This window comes from Sciurus vulgaris (genome assembly GCF_902686455.1).
Source record: "Sciurus vulgaris genome assembly, chromosome: 5".
NCBI classification, from domain to species: Eukaryota; Metazoa; Chordata; class Mammalia; order Rodentia; family Sciuridae; genus Sciurus; species Sciurus vulgaris.
Window position 1 is genome coordinate 112509087 of NC_136465.1, and position 21982 is coordinate 112531068.

The 21982-nt window shown below is 51.1% G+C and overlaps 2 protein-coding genes across 3 annotated transcripts; both read left to right on the top strand.

Annotated features, from left to right (window-relative positions):
• Positions 1 to 6007: 6007 nt before the first annotated feature.
• Positions 6008 to 12446, top strand: AQP2 (aquaporin 2). The gene is made up of 4 exons (XM_079139764.1): positions 6008 to 6474; positions 9276 to 9440; positions 9791 to 9871; positions 10547 to 12446. Exons 1-4 carry the CDS (start codon positions 6115 to 6117, stop codon positions 10754 to 10756), a joined length of 816 nt encoding a protein of 271 aa, XP_078995890.1. The 5' UTR covers positions 6008 to 6114; the 3' UTR covers positions 10757 to 12446.
• Positions 12447 to 15091: 2645 nt separating this feature from the next.
• AQP5 (aquaporin 5) lies at positions 15092 to 20540 on the top strand. Of its 2 annotated transcripts, XM_079139756.1 has the most exons (5): positions 15092 to 15236; positions 16023 to 17289; positions 18343 to 18507; positions 18949 to 19032; positions 19849 to 20540. In XM_079139756.1, the coding sequence occupies exons 2-5, from the start codon at positions 16528 to 16530 to the stop codon at positions 20029 to 20031; spliced, it is 1194 nt and encodes a 397-aa protein (XP_078995882.1). In that variant the 5' UTR covers positions 15092 to 15236; positions 16023 to 16527; the 3' UTR covers positions 20032 to 20540. The 2 variants fall into 2 exon arrangements, with proteins under 2 accessions (XP_078995882.1, XP_078995883.1); XM_079139757.1 differs by lacking the exons at positions 15092 to 15236; positions 18949 to 19032 and having other exon boundaries at positions 15458 to 17289.
• The last annotated feature ends 1442 nt before the right edge of the window (positions 20541 to 21982 follow it).

Here is a 21982-nt window from a genome sequence, read left to right on the forward strand (position 1 = left end):
GAGGACACAAAAAGGCAGGATGAACCACTGGGTGGGTGGTCCTGGAGTGGGGGCTATCACTGGGGCTATGGGATGCCTCCCCCAGCGAGAAAGAGCTGTTTCAACTAGGATGTTCAGCAGCATGTTTCAAATTGTGAGTGACAATCCATTATGGATAATGAAATCAATTTAGTCAAGACCTGAATTACTTTTTGGTGAAATAGAAAAGAATAGAAAACATCACACTTAGGAAATACTGTTTTTTGAAATGTCAGCTACATCAATTGATGGATCTATCTGAGATAATGTTTATGGGTTAGGATATTAAACGTATTTCTTACTGCAGATCTCAATCAAAATGGCTTGGAAACCACTTGCCTAGAGTTTGAGGAAGACTTAGCCATAAGAAGATGGTGAGGACACAAATTCCAGGCACATGGATCAGGGCTCAGAGATGAAGGGGATAGAGAGGGTCACATCAAGTCCAAGATCCAGTCCTATAATGGAACAAGGGTGTGTCTTCATCCATGTCCCCACCTCAGTGGGCAGGATAAAACTGCAGAAGGCTGTCCTTCTTTGGGGGTCTGTGTCATCCCTGCCTTCATCTGGGTCTCAAAAGCACCCTAACTTCCAGGTGGGATTTGGAGGAAGCAGTCACCTGTGGTAGGGAGAAATCCCAAATTTCTATATTCCTAGCCCATCTCTGCTGCTTACCAGCCTTGTGATCATGGATAACTACTATAATCTTTTTTGTGTAAAATGAAACTAATAAAATGCATCCCCAAAAGTCCTCATCAGGATTTGGTTTGTAACTCAGATGTCCTAAGTCTTCAGTAAAACAAACATTTATTTTTGTGTATCCCAAATATTGCTAGGGCCAGGTGCGGTGTCTCATGCTTGTAATCCCAGCAGCCTGGGAAGATGAAGCAGGAGGATCCAGAGTTCAAAGCCAGCCTCAGCAACTTAGCAAGGCCCTAAGCAACTCAGTGAGACCCTGTCTCTAAATAAAATACAAAAAAGGGCTGGGGATGTGGTTCAGTGGTTAAGCACCCCTAGGTTCAATCACCGGTACCATATACATATATTGCTTGGAAAGTAGTTCAAAAATTATTTGTTATTCATCTGGGATTATTTTCTTGTATATAGTTTTGTTTTGTTTGGGGATTGAACCCGGTGGTGCTTTACTACTGAGCTACTTCCCAGTTCTTTTTATTTTTGATTTTGAAACAGGATTTTGCTAAATTGTTGAGACTGGACTTGAACTTGTGATTCTCTTACCTCAGTCTACTGATCCACCTGGATTATAGGCATGCCCCACCACACCCGGCTTGGATGTCCTGTATTTTATCTGGAAATCCTACACAGAAACCAAATGGCTCATACTGTGCTCGGGAACTGCACAGCTCCAAATCCTGCAGTATGTCTCTTGGGAAGAGTGGAGAGTATTTGCATCTCAGTACAGAGCAGGAAACACCCCTGTCAGAGAGAATGGATTTCCTAAATTCTATCACACGGGCCCATCACCCTACAAACACCTTCCCACCTCCCCTTTTCCAGGGTGTCAACCTCCTCTTTAAATCCTTCAGCAAGGGACACCCCAATCCATTTCATTATTCAGAGATCTTTCGCTCACTCTCTCTCACACTTCTTTTTTATTTTGATTACCTCAAAGTGTGAGGTAGGGATTCACTTTCACATTTTAAAAAATGTAAGAATGTCCTCTTGAGGGCTGGTTTTGTGGCTCAGTGGTACAGCGCTTGCCTAGCACACTCAAGGCACTGGGATCGATCCTCAGCACCACATAAAAATAAAAAATAAAATAAAGGTATTGTGTCCATCTAAAACTAAAAAACAATTAAAAAAAAAATCCTCTAGAAGCCAGATTGGGGTTCCTGTTCTACCTTTTCACTTGCTAGCTCTGTGACCTCAAAAAATTTACTTAAACTCTCTCTGTTTCATTTTCCTTATCTTTAAAATCTTTTAATTCTGGTTCATAGCATGGCTGTGAGGATTTACAAGAATGTCTAGAACAGTGCATGGCAGAGTGGGCACTAAACACAGGTTTAATTTAATCTTATATGAATAGTTATATTGATATTAATTAATTAATATAAATATAATTAATATTAATATTGTATTAATTGAAACATGCTATATTTCACCAGTCCTAAGGCATATTTTGTTTTCTCGTTGTAATCAGCCTGCAGTAGCTGGGAGTGGTTGTCGTTGCCTGTACAAACCTAACTTGCTTAGGAAAGTTTCAAGTGCCTTCTATTTCCTGGGTATGTTCTGTTTAATTGCCATTTAAAATGTTTTCAAAAAGGTTATACTGTGGTTTAGCATTTAAGCAGTTATTGTGTATCCAGAAAGGCATGGAAACAGAGGAACAAGCAAGAATTTGATATTAGTGAAGCAAATAGCTGTCATTAAAGAATGACTATAATTCCAAATTTTCTTACAAAACAGCAGCCAAGTGTTTACGAGATCTAAGAAATCTGTGCGGTGTTGTTATTACTAAGGAAAGAACAAAATGATCGCTGGTCACACATGAAGCAAGAAAACACCTGCAATAAAGCTTACAAGAATGAAATCTGGGGCTTGTAAAGAAGTTCTGGGAAGAAGCAGATAATCTTTTAAGAGATGGGCCATTCTGATGGACAGAGGCTACTCAAAAACACTGAGACAAAAAGGGATTAGAAAAGTTGAACTCTGAATGTGAAGAAATTTGGAGACTGTTTTGGTCAATTGTTTTGCCTATGATTTCCTTTATTATATACAAGAGTGGGAGCACATGACTGGAATCCCAGCTGCTCAGTGGGCTGAGGCAGGAGGATCCTGAGTTTCAGGGCCGCCTTGGCAACTTGGCAAGCCCCTGTCTCAAAATAAAATGAAAAGAGCTAAGATGTGGCTCAAGACCCTGGGTTCAATCCCCAGTTAAAAATTAATTAATTAATTAATTAATTAATTAATTAATTAGAAAAGAGTGATTTTGACTTGAAAAACAGATACCTGAGTAAATCTAAAAGACTAATAAGTAAAAAACAAAATTGTTGGTTGGTAAGGACCGTTTTTTGTTTTGTTTTGTTTTGTTTTTTTGGTCAGTTTCCTTCTCTGATTTTAAAAAATCATTATTTTTAATGGTGGCAAAATACATATAACATAAAACTTCCCATATTAACAATTGTTAAATGCAAGGTCTCAGGTGCATTCACATAGGTGTGCATCCATCTCCAAGAAATTTTTTTTTTTTTTTTTTCCACATTCTAATCGGTAGTGCACCTCAGGTGTGTCCTGGGCTCCTTAGACTCCCAACGGTTCCTCTAGTGGTGGCAGTAAACAAGGCCCACCCAGAACCACAGCAAGAGCCCCACTGGCCGTGACAGGAACACCTTGCTTGCTTGCAGAAGGCAAAGTCCCATGCAAAACTTGGGCCAGGTGGGGACACAGTCATGGTCAGCCCCTTCTCCTTGTTCCAGGCTCAGGCCAGACAAGAATGTCCTGACTGCTGTGGTAAGCTGCATGATCCAGTGAGTCACAATCTCTCCAGACTTCATGTTCTAATCTGTAAAATGAGATCCACAGGCTAGACAATCTCTAAAATTCCATCTGTTTCTTTTTCTGTTTTATTGCCTGGTGGTACTTGGGATGGACCCTGGGCCTCACAGGTGCTGTGCAACTGCTATACTACTGACCTGCACCCCCAGTCCTATGGCTGTAAATGTATGATTGAGCAACTGAATAAACACACACACACACACACACACACACACACACACACACAATCATAAACGCTCAGAAACTTGTGAGCTACAGAGAGTGGCCTATTCTGGGTTTATCACAACACCTGACTAGGATATGGGCAGTCCTGCTCAGAACCACTGGTCAGTGAGCCATTCTCATGATCACAAACATCTGGATGAAAAAGGGTAGAGCAGAAAAAGTGTGTGGCCCATCCAAGCACACACAGCAACTCAAGTGTTGAGGGTGGGTTTGGACAACATTACCACAATTTCAGGTCATGAGGGGAGAGTTTCCCAGGGACCCCTGAGGCTCAGGTGGGAACTTGATGTGTTGGTATGAACAGTGTGTCTGAGGGTCAGAAGAAGTGATTCATGAAATCACAAATGGAGAGAGTGGGGGAGGCACAGATCCTGGGAGGGAGCAGGCTGCCCAGCCAGACCCCTCTGGACCCTTGTCTCTTTCTATATGCCAAGTCTGAAGGTGGGTTCCAAGATCATAAGGCAGGGTCGAGGCTGCCTTCTCCCTCTGGAATTCCCAAGTAGGTTAGAGTACTAGGGTACTAAGTACCTGTGTTCCAGGCCCTGTCCTAGGCACAAATCCCACAAGAATCCCAATCTTTTCGAGCTTCCCTCTGTTTGTGTCATTTGTGGTTGTTTCTTCCTCCCTTCCCTCCTCCCCTTCCTCCTCCTGAACAGTGGGAGCTGCAGGTCCCAGTGTGTGTGTGTGTGTGTGCGCGCGCGCTCACGTGTGTATGTTGCAGTCTCTGTTGCAAACACTTTTCCATTCCATCCCTTACTACATTCTCAACACAGTTTTGTATGCAAGGAAACTAAGGCTTGGAGTGTGACTCAGCAGTGGAGGGTGCTGTGGAACGCTCTCCAGACTAGGTCCCAGCCACAGATCAGCCACCCACTTGCTGGACCACCTTGCGTAAGTTACTTGCCCTCCTGGGCCTTAGCATCTCCCCTATAATATAACACAAGAAGCTCCACTCTATAGTCTCCAACCCCTCCCAGATCTTCATTACTGGGACTGGGACTTGCCCAAGGACCTACTGGCCATGAGGTCCAGAAGCCCATCCTCCTGACCCCACTGGGAGCCCAAGTCTGCCTTTGGATTCCCCAAGGAAGGGGCAGGGCTGGCGGGCTTAGGGAAGAACCCCTTCTGGACCCCAAAAGCTATAGCAGCAGTGATAGCATGGGGTGGCCTTGTGGAGACACTGGCTGGGCTGAATGGCGCCAGAGAGTTTCTTATCAGGCATCATGGCCTCCCTGAGCCTACACAGCTCGCTGCCCCACAGAAATGTTTCACCCTGTGGCCAGATGGCCCCAAACTCCAGGGGGGTGCCTAGAGCCTGTCACAGCTTCTGGGCCCCCGCGTTTAGGGACCTGTTCTCTTCAGAGCACAAATAACACTGTCGGTAATGGCCGGTAAGAGCGCACCGTTTACTGTGGGCCAGGTGCTGCTTTGAGGGCTTGACATTTATTATTTCTTTTAATCCAAACCCCAATCCTGTGAGGTAGGTTTTATTGTCCCCATTTTACAGAGAAAGAACCAAACGATTACGTCTCAGAGCTGGAGCAGGGTGGTGCTGGAAGGGAAGTGCTCAGCTTCCTCAGTCAACTCTGGGTGACTCCATCACCTAGAGCCAGGGTCCCCGTACCACTGAAACCACCCCTGCCTTCAGACTATGGGAGCAGCTATCTGGTTGGGGCTCCAGCGAGGAGCTGAAGCTTAATGACTTAAGGGGGATTAACTACAGGAAAGCAAGCAAAGCACAAAACACAAAACCTTATCTCTTGGTTTGTCACAAGTCGACCAGTTGTTTTCCATCCCCTTCAAGAAGGAATAAGTGGAGGTCAGACAGCAGGAAGAAATTCCCAGTCACTAGAAGGGTTCCTTTGACATCTAATGGTCAGTTCTGGGTGAGATGTGGCCCCAGCCTTTACTCATAGTTTGGGTGAGAGAGGGATATTGGACACACTGCCCTATAGAGGACTGGCATTTGCAGATTGCTGTGGGGGTTGGGAAGGCCCCAGGGCAGTAACCCTGGGGTAACTGAGGGAACAAACACGGAAAACAGGGGACGTCAGTCCTTATCTGGAGGTCATTAATGGGGAACATTAGTCAGCTGTGAAAGCAAAGATGGGGTGATAGACATGTAGGTGGGTAGGGGCCAGGGGTGGGAGCAGGGGCAACCAGGGGGAGAAGACGTATTGGCCTAAACTCCACCTCCACCCCACGTGCCCAAATCCAGGATGGACGCATACTATAAGTGGGCACAGCCCAGCCACCCAGGGGCCCAGAGAGAGAGAGAGAGAGAGAGAGAGAGAGAGAGAACCACAAGCCTCCTGGCCCGCAAGACGCAGGGCAGCCCACAGAAGGCTCCGCAGCATGTGGGAGCTCCGATCCGTAGCCTTCTCCAGGGCCGTGTTGGCAGAGTTCCTGGCCACACTCCTCTTTGTCTTCTTTGGCCTGGGCTCAGCCCTCAACTGGCCACAGGCCCCACCCTCTGTGCTACAGATCGCCATGGCCTTTGGCCTAGGCATTGGTACCCTGGTACAGGCTCTGGGTCATGTCAGTGGGGCCCACATCAACCCTGCTGTGACTATAGCCTTCCTGGTGGGCTGCCACGTCTCCTTCCTCCGAGCTGCCTTCTACATGGCTGCCCAGCTGCTGGGGGCTGTGGCTGGGGCTGCTCTGCTCCATGAGATCACACCAGTGGAAATCCGCGGGGACCTAGCTGTCAATGCTGTGAGTAACCAGAACTTGGCCCCTTCCACAAGGGGCAGATCCTGGAGAGCCGCCTGTAAAGGATGAGATGGGAAGGACTAGCTCTGGATGGGGGTCTGGGTGGGCAGACAGAGACAGACAGAGCTAGACAGAGCTGGAGCCAGGAACGCAGCACCCTAGGAGAATAAGGGAAGGAGGTGTCAGAGCAGAGGCAGGGTATGGATGGTCTGCCGGATCTTCTAAGCCAAATCTGGAGGAAGAATGGCATCAAGGTTTCTGTTGGACCCAATGCCCACATTACAGTGAGGACCGGGCCAAAACTCAGCAGGGGACAGTATTCAGAGCAGGCAGGTCTTCTGCTCTGGAGGAAACCTCAGAGCGCAGCCACTAGGTCTTCTGGAGAGAAGAGGGACAGGACCTTTTTCAGTGTCCGCTGTGTTTGGGTCTCACGATGGTCACTCCTCACGTGCCACCCACTAACACCTCACAAGATGGGCATACTCACTTCTTAAAGTTGTGAGGCCTGTGATTTCAGTGAAAGAAAGCGACACTCAACCCTCAAACCTGGGCTTGACTATGAGAGGCAAGCTCTTTCCTCCTGATCAACATTCCTGAGCCACCATCCAAGCCTTGTGCTACAATCCCAGAAACTGGAACTCAGGAAGGGGAGTGAGGGGCCAAGAGTTCTACAGTCTGTCAGTACCAGAGGAAGCACCTTGGAAACTTTGGGAGCTGAGGGAATATCAGGACCCTTCCTCTCTCCTGCTCTGTGCAGGTCTGGGACCCTGAGGGGCATGGCAAGCTTGGTCCCCTCAGCACAATTCCCACTCTCCACCCCCATCCGAAGCCAGGACAGTGAGGGCCTCTTTCATGCCCCAGTGTTCTGCATTTCTTGGCCTACTCCATCCCTGGGCTCTGATGTCTCTGAAGAGTCCTGTAGTCTCTGCTCCTTCTGCTCAGGAAGGAGTCTTCTTCATGAAAGGGGCAGAGTTGTGGGAATTCTCTCTTCTTCAAAATATAAGATACGATGAGGTTGGGAGCCCAGGGTCAAGAAAAGCTAGAATGGGTAAAGTGATGGACAGAGTGCGCCCATTTCCATTGAGAACAAAATGAGTTCACTTTGCAGTGGAGAGAGGTCCAGTTAGACCGAAAGAGGAACTTCCTGAGAGCATGGCAAAAACTCCTTTTCTGGGCTGGGGTTCAATCCCCAGCACCACAAAAAAACCTCTAATAGCAGGGCACTGGGAGCACTAAAGATCCTGGGGAACACTCACTCCTGCTCCTCCACCATTTTACAGCCTCAGAAAGGAAGGGCCTGGGAAGGGTCTTCAAGATACTTCCCAGTATTTATCATCTTGAGGAACTGGAGAGAACTCTGCCAGGCTGGAATGGGGCAGTAGTGGGGCTGACTTGTCCTGAAGCTAGGGAAACCTGGATGACCTCCAAAGGCTGTCTCAGGTACACTTGAGGACACTGAGAGCCAGCCTGGCCACCAGGAAGTTGCCACGGTTACACATCTACCCTGTGCCAGGACAAATACCATCTCATCCTTGGTACAGCACTGTGGGATAAATTCTGTAGTCCCCCCTCGCTGAGTAGCAAATTGAAGCTCAGCATCTGATTGACACAAACCACAGAACGAGTAAGTGGCAACACCTGGAAACAGCCCCAGAGCTATCTGACACCAACCCATTCCATCATTCATACCATCGCAGCCATTTACTAGCAGGAATGGGGCTGTGGCACTGGTCTCGTCATTTCCAATCCTCACACAGTCTTCCAGAATCTGTTTTGTTACTCCCATTTTATAGCAGGAGAAACTGAGGCCAAAGTGAATAGGATCCTCCAGCAAACCAGAGGCCTCCAAAAACTGTTTGCCTCCAAATCTCTTTTCATGATCCCCTGGAGGCTCTGACATTAAACAACAAAAGAAAGGGTGAGGATAGACTCTAGCAGGACCCCCAGGTGTTGCCTGAAATCTAGGACCAAGAGGTGGGGGCTCAGAGCCTGGAGAAGCAGCGTGGGAGTTGAGAGCTGTCATAGCTTCACCCAGTGCAGTGCCCAGAGGGCAGGGTGCAGAGTACATACAGGATGACAAAACCCAGAGAAATACCCAGTGCTGGGTGTGGCCCACTTATGAAACTGCCTCTTTGCTCAGCCTCAAGTTCTCTCCTTACCCAGGGCAGGGTCTGGTGGGACCAAGGGCACCCCACGAGTGAAGGCTTCGCCCCAGCCTCCAAGGGATGTGCAGGCAGCAGCCCATAGGCAGAACTAAGGCCAGCAACAGGGAGCTGGCAAAGCCAAGGGGAGAGGCTCCCACACAGGACTCATGGGGGAGGGGCACATCAGGACCAGCTCCCAGACCTGAGTCCCTAGACCCTGTCCAGGGAAGCCATTTGACCCCAGGAGGAAAGACTCCCAGCTTCCTGTTGCATCAGAATCATGTGGTCTAGAGAGGAAGGCCTTCCTGTTACCTGGCCCAGAGTTTCTTGCTGCAGTTGAAGCCTTTTCCCATATGTGGTCCTGGAACAGGAACTCTGGGTCACAGCTTTCTTTTCCTCTTGCGCTGTAGGCACACAACCTCAGCCCCCAGATCTAATGGGCTATGGATCTCCACCTCTGTTTGGGTGCTGTGAGCACACTGGGGTCCACCCCTCCCTCAGGGCAGGGGCCAGGAGGAAGGTGGTCTGGTGAGTCCCAGTGGTGTTCGGGCTCCCGGCCCAGGGACCTTCCGGGGCCTACTGCTGGTGGGCAGGAAGATGGAGCCAGAGAGGGGTGCATGATCTGTCAGTAAACCCTGCTAATTCCCATCCTGTTCCCAGCTCAACCACAACACAACAACTGGCCAGGCGGTGACCGTAGAGCTCTTCTTGACCCTGCAGCTGGTGCTCTGCATCTTTGCCTCCACTGATGAGCGCCATGGAGACAATCCAGGCAGCCCTGCTCTCTCCATCGGTTTCTCTGTGGTACTGGGCCACCTCCTTGGGGTAGGTTATGGCCATAAGTCCAGCATCCTTAGAGAGACAGACCCAAAGACCTTCCCAAAGAAACAGATGCACACACATAGAACTTTCCAAAATGACAGATGCTAAGACCCCCAGAGGGACAAATACATAAAACCCCCAAGAGGGACACAGAAACCAGAGGCTTTGATTCTCAGACACCCTAGAGGGACAGATATCACTCTAGCCTCAAATGAATTCAGAGCCCAGTAATTAAATCATGAAATTAATTGTCCATCACACAGATTCCCTTAAGGTCAAGCATTGGAGGGGAACAAGGGCACCTGGCTCTGTCTTCACCTTCCTTCCCTCCTTGACCCGCCTTCCCATCACAGATCTACTACACTGGCTGCTCCATGAATCCTGCACGTTCCCTGGCTCCAGCCATCGTCACCGGCAAGTTTGATGACCACTGGGTAATGGCTGAAACCCTTGCCTTCCACTTCCCTAGCTGTGCCCCAAACTACACACTCCTCCTTCTGAGGCCCTGGGAAGCCTTGAGTTCCACCCTTTAGTACTTGTGTGCCAAAGACTCAGTTTCCCCTCCCTGTCCCCACCTGTAAATGAGGAAAACAATAGTTCTTATTGGCTTAAGTTCTATTGTTCTTATAAGACTTACTGGCCTCTTGAGAAAAATAAGGAAGGTTACCAGCATAGAACAGATACCACATGCCTGGCACTTAGACCTCAGTAAATAGCAATATTTATACCAGTTAACACATATTTTTATTATTTAGCACCTATTTAATGTTAGGCTCTAAGTGCTTTGCAAAGATGAACTCATTTAGTTTTCACAATCCCAGGAGGTAAGCATTCTTACAATGAAAGGGAACTGAGGCACAGAGAAGGCAAGTGGCTTGCCTAAATTCAAGGTGGAATCAGGTATCATATTCAGACAGTCCACTTCAGAATTCGCCCCACTACCCCTTGCACTAACAGGTTGTCCCAGGCAGTTCATGTTGTCGTTGCTAATTACATAAATAAGTATTTTACTGTGTTAGTGTTATGAGAGACCTGCTCTCCCACATGGAGCAGAGAGGAGAGCGTTCTCCAAGCCCCAGACCATCCCAGCGTGCTCTACTCGCCCGCAGGTCTTCTGGATTGGACCCCTGGTCGGCGCCATCGTGGGCTCCCTTCTCTACAACTACTTACTCTTCCCCTCAGCCAAGAGCCTGTCGGAGCGGCTGGCGGTGCTGAAGGGCCTGGAGCCGGACACCGACTGGGAGGAGCGCGAGGTGCGGAGGCGGCAGTCGGTGGAGCTGCACTCTCCGCAGAGCTTGCCACGTGGTAGCAAGGCCTGAGCAAGGGACCTCTACAGCACCGTCTCCCCGACGGGGCCCCCAGCCCATCTTGGAAGGGCCCACCCTGTCCCTCTTACCATAGCCCATTGCAGAGTAGCTGCTTCCAGGCCAAGGGTGCTTCCAGCACCAGTGAGCCCGCAGGAAGGAGCAGCAGTGGGTCAGGGAGTCAGGAGCCTGGTAGATCCCCTCCCCTGAGGCTTTGAGCCACAGCTTCAACAGACCGGCAAGTGGAGACTTGGGGACCTAGCCCTGGAGGAAGGAGGGGCAGGCGGGCCAGGGTGGAAAGCTCTGGAGAGCCTGTACCCAGGTCCTGGGTGAGGAGTGCACAAACGCAACCTTGGGGTTCTGGGAATGGTACATTCAGTTTTGCTAGTATGCAAGTGTGTGTTCATCCCGGAGTTTCTTGTCCTCAAGTGCAGAGTTTGCACGCTCCTGAGTGTGAACAGTATGACTACAGTAGTACAAGTCTATGCAGGACTAGGAACATCTTGCTTTTCCTTGACCCTCTCCTCCCACACCTGCAATAAATCCACTTCCTCTGCAGCAGATGAGTCCTCCCTACCAGTCATCCCAGAAGAAGGGGAAAGGTGGGCCCTGATTTCCATGCCCTCCCTTGCCCCTTCAAGAAAATTCCCCCAAGTTGCTGGGCTGGGCCTCAAGATTTGGCATGACTTGTTGCTGGAGGGCAAAGAAGTGTCAACAAGAGAACAGCTCCTTTAGAAATGGCCTCTGGAAAAAGGATTGAGTGGCCAAAGATTTCCTTCTGTCCTGAGGAAGGAATCTTCAAAGAGGGAAGCAGTTATGTGTGTGCACACCTGTGCATGTGTCTGTACACAACCCTCATCCCCATGGGGGCCCCAGACTCAGAGATTAGCCTTGCACTTGGTTAGAGGAAACAAAAGCCCTTTGTGGGCCCCCGGGGCTTTGTCGTGGAGAGGGGAGATTTGCAACTAGACACTTCTTGAAAGGAGACACTCAGTTTCGCAAGTAAGCCCTGTCACCCAGCACACACCTATAGCTGGCTGGGCAAGGCACTCAGGCATACAACCACTGGCACCAGGCAGCACCCCCCGTCACCTGCCGTTCTCACCAGGCAGCACTCCTCCCCCCAGGACTCTCTGTTCCCTCTTCTCTGTTTCCTCTCCTGGCTGTGCTCCACCCACTTCTGGCACCCACCACAGGACGGTTATCATTGTGGAAAGAGCTACTCTCAGGACCAGAAAAGGGAAATGACTTGCCCAGGCAGAGGCAGGTCTGAGTCTAGAATTCAGGCTTCTAAATTTCCAAACCAGAGCAATGTTTCTCAAATGTGATTAACTGGGATTAAGTGAGATGATGCATGTAAAGATGCTGTGTGAACTGTAATTCTTAATACCATTATCACGCATTATTAGGTTCTTTTTCATTATTTCTGCTTCCTAGGGTGAGAGGAGTATGCAGAGGGACCTGACCCTCAGCCTCCTTTATTTCCTTCATTTGGTGGTCAAAGCAAAAGAGAAGAGAGGTGTAGGAGCCCCAAGCTCCAGGCAGAAGAAGATGGGGCTGGCTCCATCCTGGTCTGGCCTCTGAACTTCTCCTTACCCTGAGCACAGACTGGCAGCTGTCCCACTTCCTTCCTGCCACTGTCCAGCCCATCCATCCCCTCCCTCCCGCCTCCCTCTCCAGCCTGCTGCATAACTAACCCAGGGAATCACACCAACAGCCCCCTTTCCATGTTCTCTGTCGCCCCCAGGCTTTCAAGGCTTTTGTCTGTGTCTGTCCCACACTATACCAAGCTCCCTCTGGGCACCAGGCAGGGAGTCTATCGCGCCCCCTCCAGTCCCTTCACAGATGCGCCTCTTCTAGGCTCTTTCTTGTCTTCCTTGACCAGAGCTCTCATTGGAGTCAGAAAAAGACTGCCCTGTGTCATAGATGCTGTGGAAAGGACCCTCCCAAACCCCCACAGCTGGTGACAGCAACTTGGCCTCACTGCTTGGGGAGGGGTAGAGTCAGAGACCACACTGACCTCTGGAACTGTCCTCCTGGCAGCTTGTGTCCTTACTCTGGAAGTTCAAAGGCAGCGAGGTACCTTATCCCCACCCTGCTTCACCCCACCAAAACCCTCTAGAAGGTGCCAAGAATTTCTCTGTGCTACTTCCTGCATTTCATCTCCCCAAAAACTAAATGTGAGGTTCCCACCACTTGTAGCCCCAGTTACCCATATTAAGGTCAAAGGTAAAAGCAGGATTCTATGTGATAGGAGTGGAAGGGACATTGACAGTTACTAAGCATCTCTGTTCAGCAAACACTATGCTGGCCAACTCACATGCATTAGTTCATCTAATCCCAAAACTTCAGACAGGTTCTGGAAAGACAAGGTCCCCAGCCCCATGCAAGCTTTAACTATTTTCAAAGTACTCCCTTTAGAATCTCTGTAATTACCTCCCAATCCTGTGACATAAGCAGAGTAAATACTGTTCTCCCCATCTTGTAGATTCAGAATCTGAGGTTGAGACCTGCCTAAAGTCACAGAGTTAGAATATAGTGGAGTCAAGGCTTGAACTCTGGTATTATACAAAATCCCATGATCTTTTCACTTTGGCTAGTCCTAGGGTCCTCCTGGGAGCCCTGGCAGAAACTAGAACATTCAGCTAGGCCTGTCCAGTCCACAGTCTTGTGGTAGACACAGACCCTTGGAGAGAGTGGTAGCAGGGTAGGGAGGAAATGACAAAGAACATGAAGCTAGTTTCTGCCCTTGAAGAGTACCCAGTCAGGAGGAAGGTGGAGATCAGCTACACCCAAAGTAAACAGAGGCCAGGCAGTAGATGGACAGACTTCCAGTTAGGGACAGAGAAAGCTCTAAGTTGAGAGGAGGAGGCGGCTGACTACTGGGTCCCAGCAGCATCCATCCCCACATTCCCATTTTGTGTCAAATGATTTTGTGCCAGCAAAAGTTGCTTGGATTTTTTTTTTTTTAATCTTTAAGCTGTGATTCTGTGTGTGTGTGTGTGTGTGTGTGTGTGTGTGTGTGTGTGTATAATGTAATGCCTCCCCTCTAGATTGACTTTTTTTTTAACCCAGGGCTTTGTGCTTGCAAGGCAAGCACTTTACCGGCTGAGCTATCTCCCCAGCCCCTCCCCTCTAGATTGTAAACCCTTTGTGGATAGGGCTCCTTCCAGTTCTTGGATGGTACTCTCCTATCTTGCCTATGGGTCTTATCTAACACAGTGCTCTCTGCTTACAGGAAGCACTCAATAAATGCTCACTTGTTAATAAGTGCTATTTCTCCCACAACTTAGACATGGTCAATACAGTCCAGGTGCCAGACGACAGGCTAGGTTCCCTACCATTTCCACCCAGCTGTTAGTTTGTCCCAAGGAATCCAAAGGACAGGAGGGGAAGGGGCTTTCCCTGAGAGATTCCAGTCAGTGCCCCCTGCCACAGTAATGAGACCTGCCACAGGGGGGGACACATTCCTCTGGAGCTAGCAGGACAGGACCTAAAGTACTCAGCACAAACTCAATTTCAGGACATAAGAGCTCCAGTAGTTTCTTGTAACAACTTGGGGATAGAGTGACCCTAAAGAGATGGAAGGACCTCAGGCACAAGTCTAAGAAACAGAATCAGCTGCCTCTCGTGAGTAACCTTGACCTCCCTTAGACTCACCAGGTCCACTCCTGGTGACAAAGTCTATGTGGCAACCTGTGGTTCCCATCTCAGGTCATTGCATGATCCTGGGCAAGTAACCTGAGTCTAGGTTCCTTCACAAAGTAGCTTGGAATTAAATCACATAGTAGAGGTCAATTATAATGTATAATTTTATAGACTATATTCTGAATCAATAAAATGGTAAGAACAACTTCTTGTCTTTCATTAGCTGAAAAGGACCTAGTTCAAATCCTCAGGTAGTAGTTTCCCCCACTAGTTCAGCCTCCTGTGAGCACTTTTGAGTTTTGCCGGCTCCAAGATGTTGGCATTTGAGAACCATGAATTAGTGAAGACAGTGTTGGGAAGAAAATATGAGAAAAAAGGTGGAAGGTCAGACTGAAGGCAAATTCAGCAGTAGAGACTGACGCCAGGTCTCTGGGGTCATTAGGGTCATTGTCCAATCTAAGCCCCAAGCCCTGAAGAAAATCTTGTATATAGCTGCCATGTCCTGCTTGGGTCAGGGCCCTGGGACACATGTGAGAAAGGATAGACAGCCCTCCTGCCTTAAGAAAGATGTAGGGGAGGAGCTGCTCCAGCAGGAAATGCTACAGCAGAGTCGGAACAATAGCGGGATTTCTTTGGCTCCTGTTTTCTTTGGCCTCTTTGCTGCTATGGAGTCTGATACCAGGTCTTCAGCTTTCCTGTGTGTTCCTCCCCTTCGCCTCTGCTGGACAAACTGACAGGAGGCACCTGTTCTCTCCCTCTGCTGCACCCTAGGGTTCAAACCCTCAGGGGGCTTTTAAAATAATGCCCACAGCAGGAGAAATCTGTACTGAGTCTTCCTCTGTGCCAGGTACTGTGCTAAGTGCTTCTCAAAGCATATATGGTGGGGGTAGGGGTGTAGTTCCTTTCCCAGGATCCTGAGGGTGGGTCCTTGCTCTGAAGAACCCTCCAGCCTCATTCCCCACATGCCAAGCCTGGGGATAGGAAGACAGAGGGGTGAGAGGGGCTAGAAGCTGCGGGGTGGGGAGAACTAGAAGAAAGTGTTGCCCAGTCCAAGAATGAGGCAAAGACAAAAACGAAGGAGACACAGAAATTAAGAGGCAGAGGAAAGGAGAAAAATGAATAGTGACAGACTTAGATTGTAAAAGAAGGAAAGATAAAACAAAGAATAGGGCAGTGTGAGAAAGAGGGAGGGGGAGAATTTAAAGACAGACTGAGAGACTGAAACAGGAGAGGGAGAAAGACTGAGGAGTGACAGACTGAGAAAAACAGCAGGGAAGAGACAGAGGGAGGAGATGAAGAGAGACAAGAAAACCAAGAACATTAGCACATGTGGTTCAGAGAAAGACTGACAGGGATAAGCAGCAGAGAGAAATCAAGACCTAGTGAGTGCTTAAAGGAGGACACTAAAGAGAGCAAGAGTAGGAGGAAGAGGAAGAAAAGCTGAACCCATACGGACAGACTTTTGACAGGGAGGCAAGAGAGGTCAAGGTCTTCATGGGAGTTCAGTGGTGCCTCTGCCCTCTCCTTTGAGCCTCCGGAGTCCCAGGACCTTTTCCCTGACTCCAAACAAACCCGAATTGCCCCCACTCCTGTCTTATCAACAAGGGTAATTCTCCGTCCCCACCTCCTGCAGTGACTCGCAGGATCCCCAAGAGGACTGAGCCCTGGGAAAGTAGCCACAGAGGGCACCTCGGGGAGTCTGCTGCCTAGTCGTTACTGCCAGGGCACGCGGCATCGAGGATTGCTAATCGCCGGGACAGGCTGGCACAGTGCCTCTGATCCCAACGCCCCCGCTCCAGCCGGGGCCGGGCCGGGCCTGGGAGAGGCCCACGACGACCGCACCGCCTCCACCACCCGCTGACAGGGAGCTAAGAGGCGCTGTCCTCTGGGAATCGCATCACTCCGGCCCAGCTGTGGGTGAGGCCGGGTCAGGATGCCCGAATCGCTGGAGGAAAAGGGGAAGCCCGACCAAAGGCCTGAAGAGAAAAAAAGGCGAAGACCACGGACGGAGGTGAAGGCCCAGCCGAGGTAGACTTCCAGAGCGCCGTCGGACTCCGGAGTCCAGACCTCGCCAAGTCTCCCAGGGAGCCCGGGTCGCACAGCGCGGAGGAGAGCACGGGAGCTTTCCTGAGCACACCATGCGCGGGTACTCCGCCGCGCGGCCCGTCTACACCGCGGCCTGGGTCACGTGGCCCGGGCGGGTCCGCCGCTGCCCCGGCGGGGGGGCAGGCGCGGGGTCCGGGGCGCGCGGGGTCCGGGGCAATGGCGAACGGGCGGCGGCCGCCAGGTCTGAGCCCTGCGCGCTGCCCTTGCCCCCGAGCGCGGGAGCCGCCCACTGCCCCCCCGCGCTAGTCCCGCTGCGGGGCGCCCGCCCTCTATATAGCGCGCCCCTGCCCGGCCCGCGCCAGGCAGCCAGCCACGGAGTGGGCGCCGGAGAGTGCTCGGCGCCTCGCAGCCAGACCCCTGCCCCCGCCGCCGCCGCTGCCCCGACGGCCGCCCCCTGTCGCGGCTGTTGCCACCGGGGCCCCAAGGCCACCATGAAGAAGGAGGTGTGCTCCGTGGCCTTCCTCAAGGCTGTGTTCGCCGAGTTCCTGGCCACCCTCATCTTCGTCTTCTTCGGCCTCGGCTCAGCCCTCAAGTGGCCATCGGCGCTGCCCTCCATTCTGCAGATCTCGATGGCCTTTGGTCTGGCCATAGGCACTATGGCCCAGGCCCTGGGGCCCGTGAGCGGGGGCCACATCAACCCTGCCATCACCCTGGCCCTCTTAGTAGGCAACCAGATTTCACTGCTCCGGGCTGTCTTCTACGTGGCAGCCCAGCTGGTGGGTGCCATCGCTGGGGCAGGCATCCTCTATGGGCTGGTACCGACTAATGCCCGGGGCAACCTGGCCGTCAACGCGGTGAGTGGCCAGGAGGTTGGGGAAGGGTGGACAGGGAACCCGGTGTGTGCTCAGGACCAGGTCCGTGCCCTCTCTTGAAAATGGGTACAACCAGAGGGAGATAGTGCACACTCTTGCCAAGAAGGCCTGAAAGATGACTCTCTGGAGGGACCCCAGCACGCTGGTTCACATTCATTTCTTCTGCCCCGTCCCCTCATGTTGCTCCTACCTGGCCTTCTTCCAGGAGCCTATTGCTTCTCCTCTTTGCGTTTATTCCTCTCACCTCTGAGTTCTCTCCTTCCCCTTGGGTTTCTCACCTCTTGTCAGCCCCTCAGCTGAGCAGTTTTAATGTAACCACCAGAGAGAAATGGGTTGTAATCCTGGGTTTGGGTGACCCTGGCTTCTCTGTGCTTCTTTTTCCTCAGCCATTCACCAGGTTGGTCACATCATAACAGGTGTCATGGGGTTTACATTTAGGAACCATGGGCATGACCCTCCTCCAATGCATAGTGGTCTCTTAAATATTGGTTCTCCTTTTCCTCACCCCTGCTGCCTCCCTGCTTCTACAGCCCCAGTTTCAGGCCCCCTGTCCCATGTAAACTGGGTTCATTAATCAAACACAGAGGAGGATTTTCGTGGCCATTGTCAACCTGTGAGTCAGCCACACTGGAGAGACGGGTTTGAGGTTGGCACCAACAGCGGGTCAGGCACTGGTAGGAGGCCAGGGGCAGTTTGCAGTAGGCAAACTGGGCAGCTGCCCACAGGAGGGAGGGTAAATGCCAGCTTGTGGGGGCTGGGGTTGGGCAGAGCCGTTGACAGGACTGAGTCCAGGAAAAGCTCCCCTGACACTCTGCCTTTTGGCCACAGGCCTGAGCTTCAAGCTTCTGCATACTGTGAAGTACACAGTCTCTTCAATGAATGGCCTCTCTGAGGCCAGGTACTGGGCTTGGCTTCCTGGTACTCAGGCTCCAGGTGTCTTTGGAAGCTGAAAGCTCCGTTCCTCTAGTCCCAGCCCCAGAGCCTGAAGGCAGCAGGAGTCCTACCTAACCCAGCACCCCTACCCCCACCCCACAGATCAACAACAACACATCGCCAGGCCAGGCCGTGGTGGTGGAGCTCATTCTCACCTTCCAACTGGCACTCTGCATCTTCTCCTCCACCGACTCCCGCCGCACCAGCCCTGTGGGCTCCCCAGCTCTGTCCATTGGCCTGTCTGTCACGCTAGGCCATCTTGTGGGGGTAAGTGGAGCTGACATTTTGACTGGGGTGCCAGTTGGGGAAGACACTCAGAAGAAATACTGGTGACTCAGTATGGCATCCCCTTCAGACTGGTGAGCCCCCAAAGTAGAGCTTTGGGCCTAGTCTTTGTGTAGCTGGACTGGCCCTACTGGGCCCCAGACTTGGTCCCCCAGATTTTTTCTGGACTGAGAGAAAATAGGAGCAAGGGGAAGTGTGGTGGGAACAGGACATCAAGCCCAAGCAGAGGACAGAGAAGAGGGCATGGATAGGGTCCACGGTTAAGCCAACAGCTAAGATCCCTGCAAAGAGTCACCAGCTCTAGAAGACTTGAGTTTGAGACCTGGCTAAATCCCTGGACTGCTTTGTGACCCGGGGGGAGTCTGGACTCTATGGGAGTGAATGAGGACCCTGCCCTCCTCACCGCTGCCCCCATCTATCCAGATCTACTTCACCGGCTGCTCCATGAACCCAGCCCGCTCTTTTGGCCCCGCAGTGGTCATGAATCGGTTCAGCCCCTCACACTGGGTGAGTCTGGGCCCTCCTCTGGCTCCCTGGCAATGAGGGCCTGGAAACCTGGCAGAGGCAGTGGAGAGCTGACCGGATTTTCTGGATGCTGTGGGCCCAGAGCTTGCGGGTGGGCGTGGGATCTGTGGCTGGAGAGAAGGGGACGGGACACAGAAGGGAATGGGATGTGGCGAGAAGAAAGGCAGGGTTGGATTTATATGGACTGAGCCCCTGGAGACAAAGGGCCAGGGTGTGTGTGGGGGTGTGAATGTCTGTCCCTCTGGAGAAGGAGAGCTGTACTTTCTCTAGAGGTACAGAAGAGATCTGTGTTGATTTCCTCTGAGGATTTTGTCTCCCCTCTGGGAATCTGTGTATCTGTCCTCTCTGATGTTTTATTTATCTGTGCCTGTTGAGGGAGAGATTCCTGTGGGTCTGTCCCTCTGGACAGTCTGTCACCTCCTTTGAGAGCTTGTGGCTACTTCTTCAGGGGCTGTTTTTATGTGGAGGGGATAGTTCTGCCCAACTCTGTCTGAGAATCTATTTCTGTCCCCTCTGAAGGTTCACTTGTGTCTCTTTGGGGTGGGGTTGGAAAAGATCTGTTCCTGTGGGGATCTGTCTGCCTCCTTGGAGAGTCTGTACGTCTGTGATCCATGTCTCTGTCATTGGGGAATGGGGTGTCAGTGTATCTTTCTTTGAAGTGTGAGATCTTTCCCTCCAGACATCTGGAAGTCTGTATGTCTGTCTCTTCTCAGGGCCCATGGGTCTGTCCTCTGGTGGGGAAGGTCATGGTCCCTGAGGCCTGGGACTCAGCCTCTGACCTCTACCTGTCTCCACTAGGTCTTCTGGGTGGGGCCCATCGTGGGAGCCATCCTAGCTGCCATCCTCTACTTCTACCTGCTCTTCCCCACCTCCCTGAGCCTCAGTGATCGTATAGCAGTCATCAAAGGCACCTATGAGCCCGAGGAAGACTGGGAGGAACATCGGGAGCGGAAGAAGAGCATAGAGCTGACTGCCCACTGACCAACGTCAGACAGGGGCAGCCCCTGAACCACAGAAGAAAACAGAAGAAAGCTATGATGACACAGCTTTCTTCTCACACAGCTGGTCCTCTTGACTGGGGAGAAGGTGCTGCTGGCTTCCTGGGCTGCACAGTTAGAGATGGGAGCAGGACCCCATGATGAAATGCTCGGGTGGGGGCCAGTGGCTGGGGTCTGGTGGAAACAGGGTCTCTTTGGGACAGGGCAGATTGTGCTGCTATGAGGTCAGACCTCAGAGACTGTAAGCACAGTGCCAAGCTCGCTGGCTGCCCCAGGGTCAGGCCAGAAAGCGGAGGCTGCTATCTGCTCCCCATACCTGTAGTCCCTCAAGAGCCAGAGCCAGGCCTTAGGCGTGGAGAGGTGGACACTCCCCCAGAGCTTCTTAGCAAACTGATTTGTTGAATGCTACCTTATTTATTTCTGGTCAAGGATGCATGGGGTGGGACTGCTGGTGTTTGGGTTGGGAGCTTCCTAATAAACCACTGATCTTCATGTTTTGCCTCCATCTTTCTCCAGAGGCCTCCTGGATACCTTGGACCCACACCTTTCCTCTTTGTCATTCCATGCCCTCCCCCTTGATCTCAGTGGGGTACAAAGAGACCCTAAGACAAGTCCTCTGTGGAAAGAAGGGAAAGCTGAGGCCAGGGAATGACTAGAGGACCAGAGAAATGTGGAAGTGGTGGGGAGAGAGTGAAGAGAAGAGATCAAATATAGAAATAGAATTAGAGGCTGGGTGTGGTGGCACATGCCTGTAATCCCAGCGGCTCAGGAGGCTGAGGCAGGAAGATTGCAGGTTCAAAGCCACAACTTAGCAAGGCCCTAACCAATTCAATAAGACCCTGTCTCTAAATAAAACAGAAAAAAGGGCTGGGGATCTGGCTCAGTGGTCAAGTGCCCTTGAGTTCTATCCCCATTAAAAAAAAAAAAAAAAAGGAAGAAAAGAAATAGACCAGGAACAAGGGGTAATTGAAGGCACCCCCTTCACTCCTCTCCCACACACTCCTCATTCCTCAGTTATGTCAAGTCCCTGCCACTTGAGGAGGGCCTAGCACAAGTGCTAGGGTGTGCCAGTCAGGGTGGAGGAGAAGTAAACCAACCACAGACCCTCGAGATGCTAAGGAGGTGACCAGCCAGTTCTGTCATACAAAGGAGGAACAGCTCTGATCTCTTTCTCTGCACCTTGCTCTTTTAAAAAGGTGACTGTTGGGTTCCTGTCTTAGAGGAGCTGCTCCATTCCCCATGACATACCAGAAGCCACTCCTAGCCCAGCCCTTTTCCAGGTCTCTCTCCTGCCACCATCGTCAGTGTTCCCACCATCCTCCCCTTTGTCCTTACCTGTTCTTGTCCTGTGGACACTGACATTACTCAGGAATCCTCCTTAACCTCTCTGAGCCTCCATCTCTTAACCTGAGAAATGGAGATAAAAATGCTTCCCTCACGGGCAGTTATAGGGATCTGATCAAGTACGGGAGTAAGATGCCTAGGACTGACTGGTTCTTTGTGAGGAGAAGGGTGGAAGTCACACAAATGAGCAGTTTAAGACACAGCCCAACATCACAGTTAAGAAGGCCAGCTTGGTGGCAGATAACCTGAGTTCAAATCTTGCTGCACAACTTTGGGAAACATAAGCTCTTGGAGCTCTAATTACCTCATTGGTAAAATAGAAATGCTTTTACCTAACTCATGGGTTGTTTTGAGGAGAAAATGAGACAATGGGTGGAGATGAGACTCTGCTGCAAACAGGGCCAGGCATCTCGGCGGGTGCTCATGCAGTAGTGTGGAAAGAAACCAGCAACACACACGCCTCTGCCCTCCTGCCAGTGTCTGAACCTGTGCTCCTGCTTCTCTGGTATGGGAACCGCTCCCCTTGATCTTTAGTTTTGCCTCAGAAGAGGAGGGGCCAACAGGGCCAGGAGATGTATTAGTAGGGATGG

Excerpts from the sequence above, each read along its gene's own strand:
- AQP2 (XM_079139764.1), top strand. The coding sequence starts at position 6,115 with ATGTGGGAGCTCCGATCCGTAGCCTTCTCCAGGGCCGTGTTGGCAGAG. Across the intron at positions 6,475-9,275 it reads GGGACCTAGCTGTCAATGCT|CTCAACCACAACACAACAAC; the intron begins GTGAGTAACCAG and ends TCCTGTTCCCAG. Across the intron at positions 9,441-9,790 it reads TACTGGGCCACCTCCTTGGG|ATCTACTACACTGGCTGCTC; the intron begins GTAGGTTATGGC and ends TTCCCATCACAG.
- AQP5 (XM_079139756.1), top strand. The coding sequence starts at position 16,528 with ATGCGCGGGTACTCCGCCGCGCGGCCCGTCTACACCGCGGCCTGGGTC. Across the intron at positions 18,508-18,948 it reads CGCTAGGCCATCTTGTGGGG|ATCTACTTCACCGGCTGCTC; the intron begins GTAAGTGGAGCT and ends CCATCTATCCAG. Across the intron at positions 19,033-19,848 it reads GGTTCAGCCCCTCACACTGG|GTCTTCTGGGTGGGGCCCAT; the intron begins GTGAGTCTGGGC and ends TGTCTCCACTAG.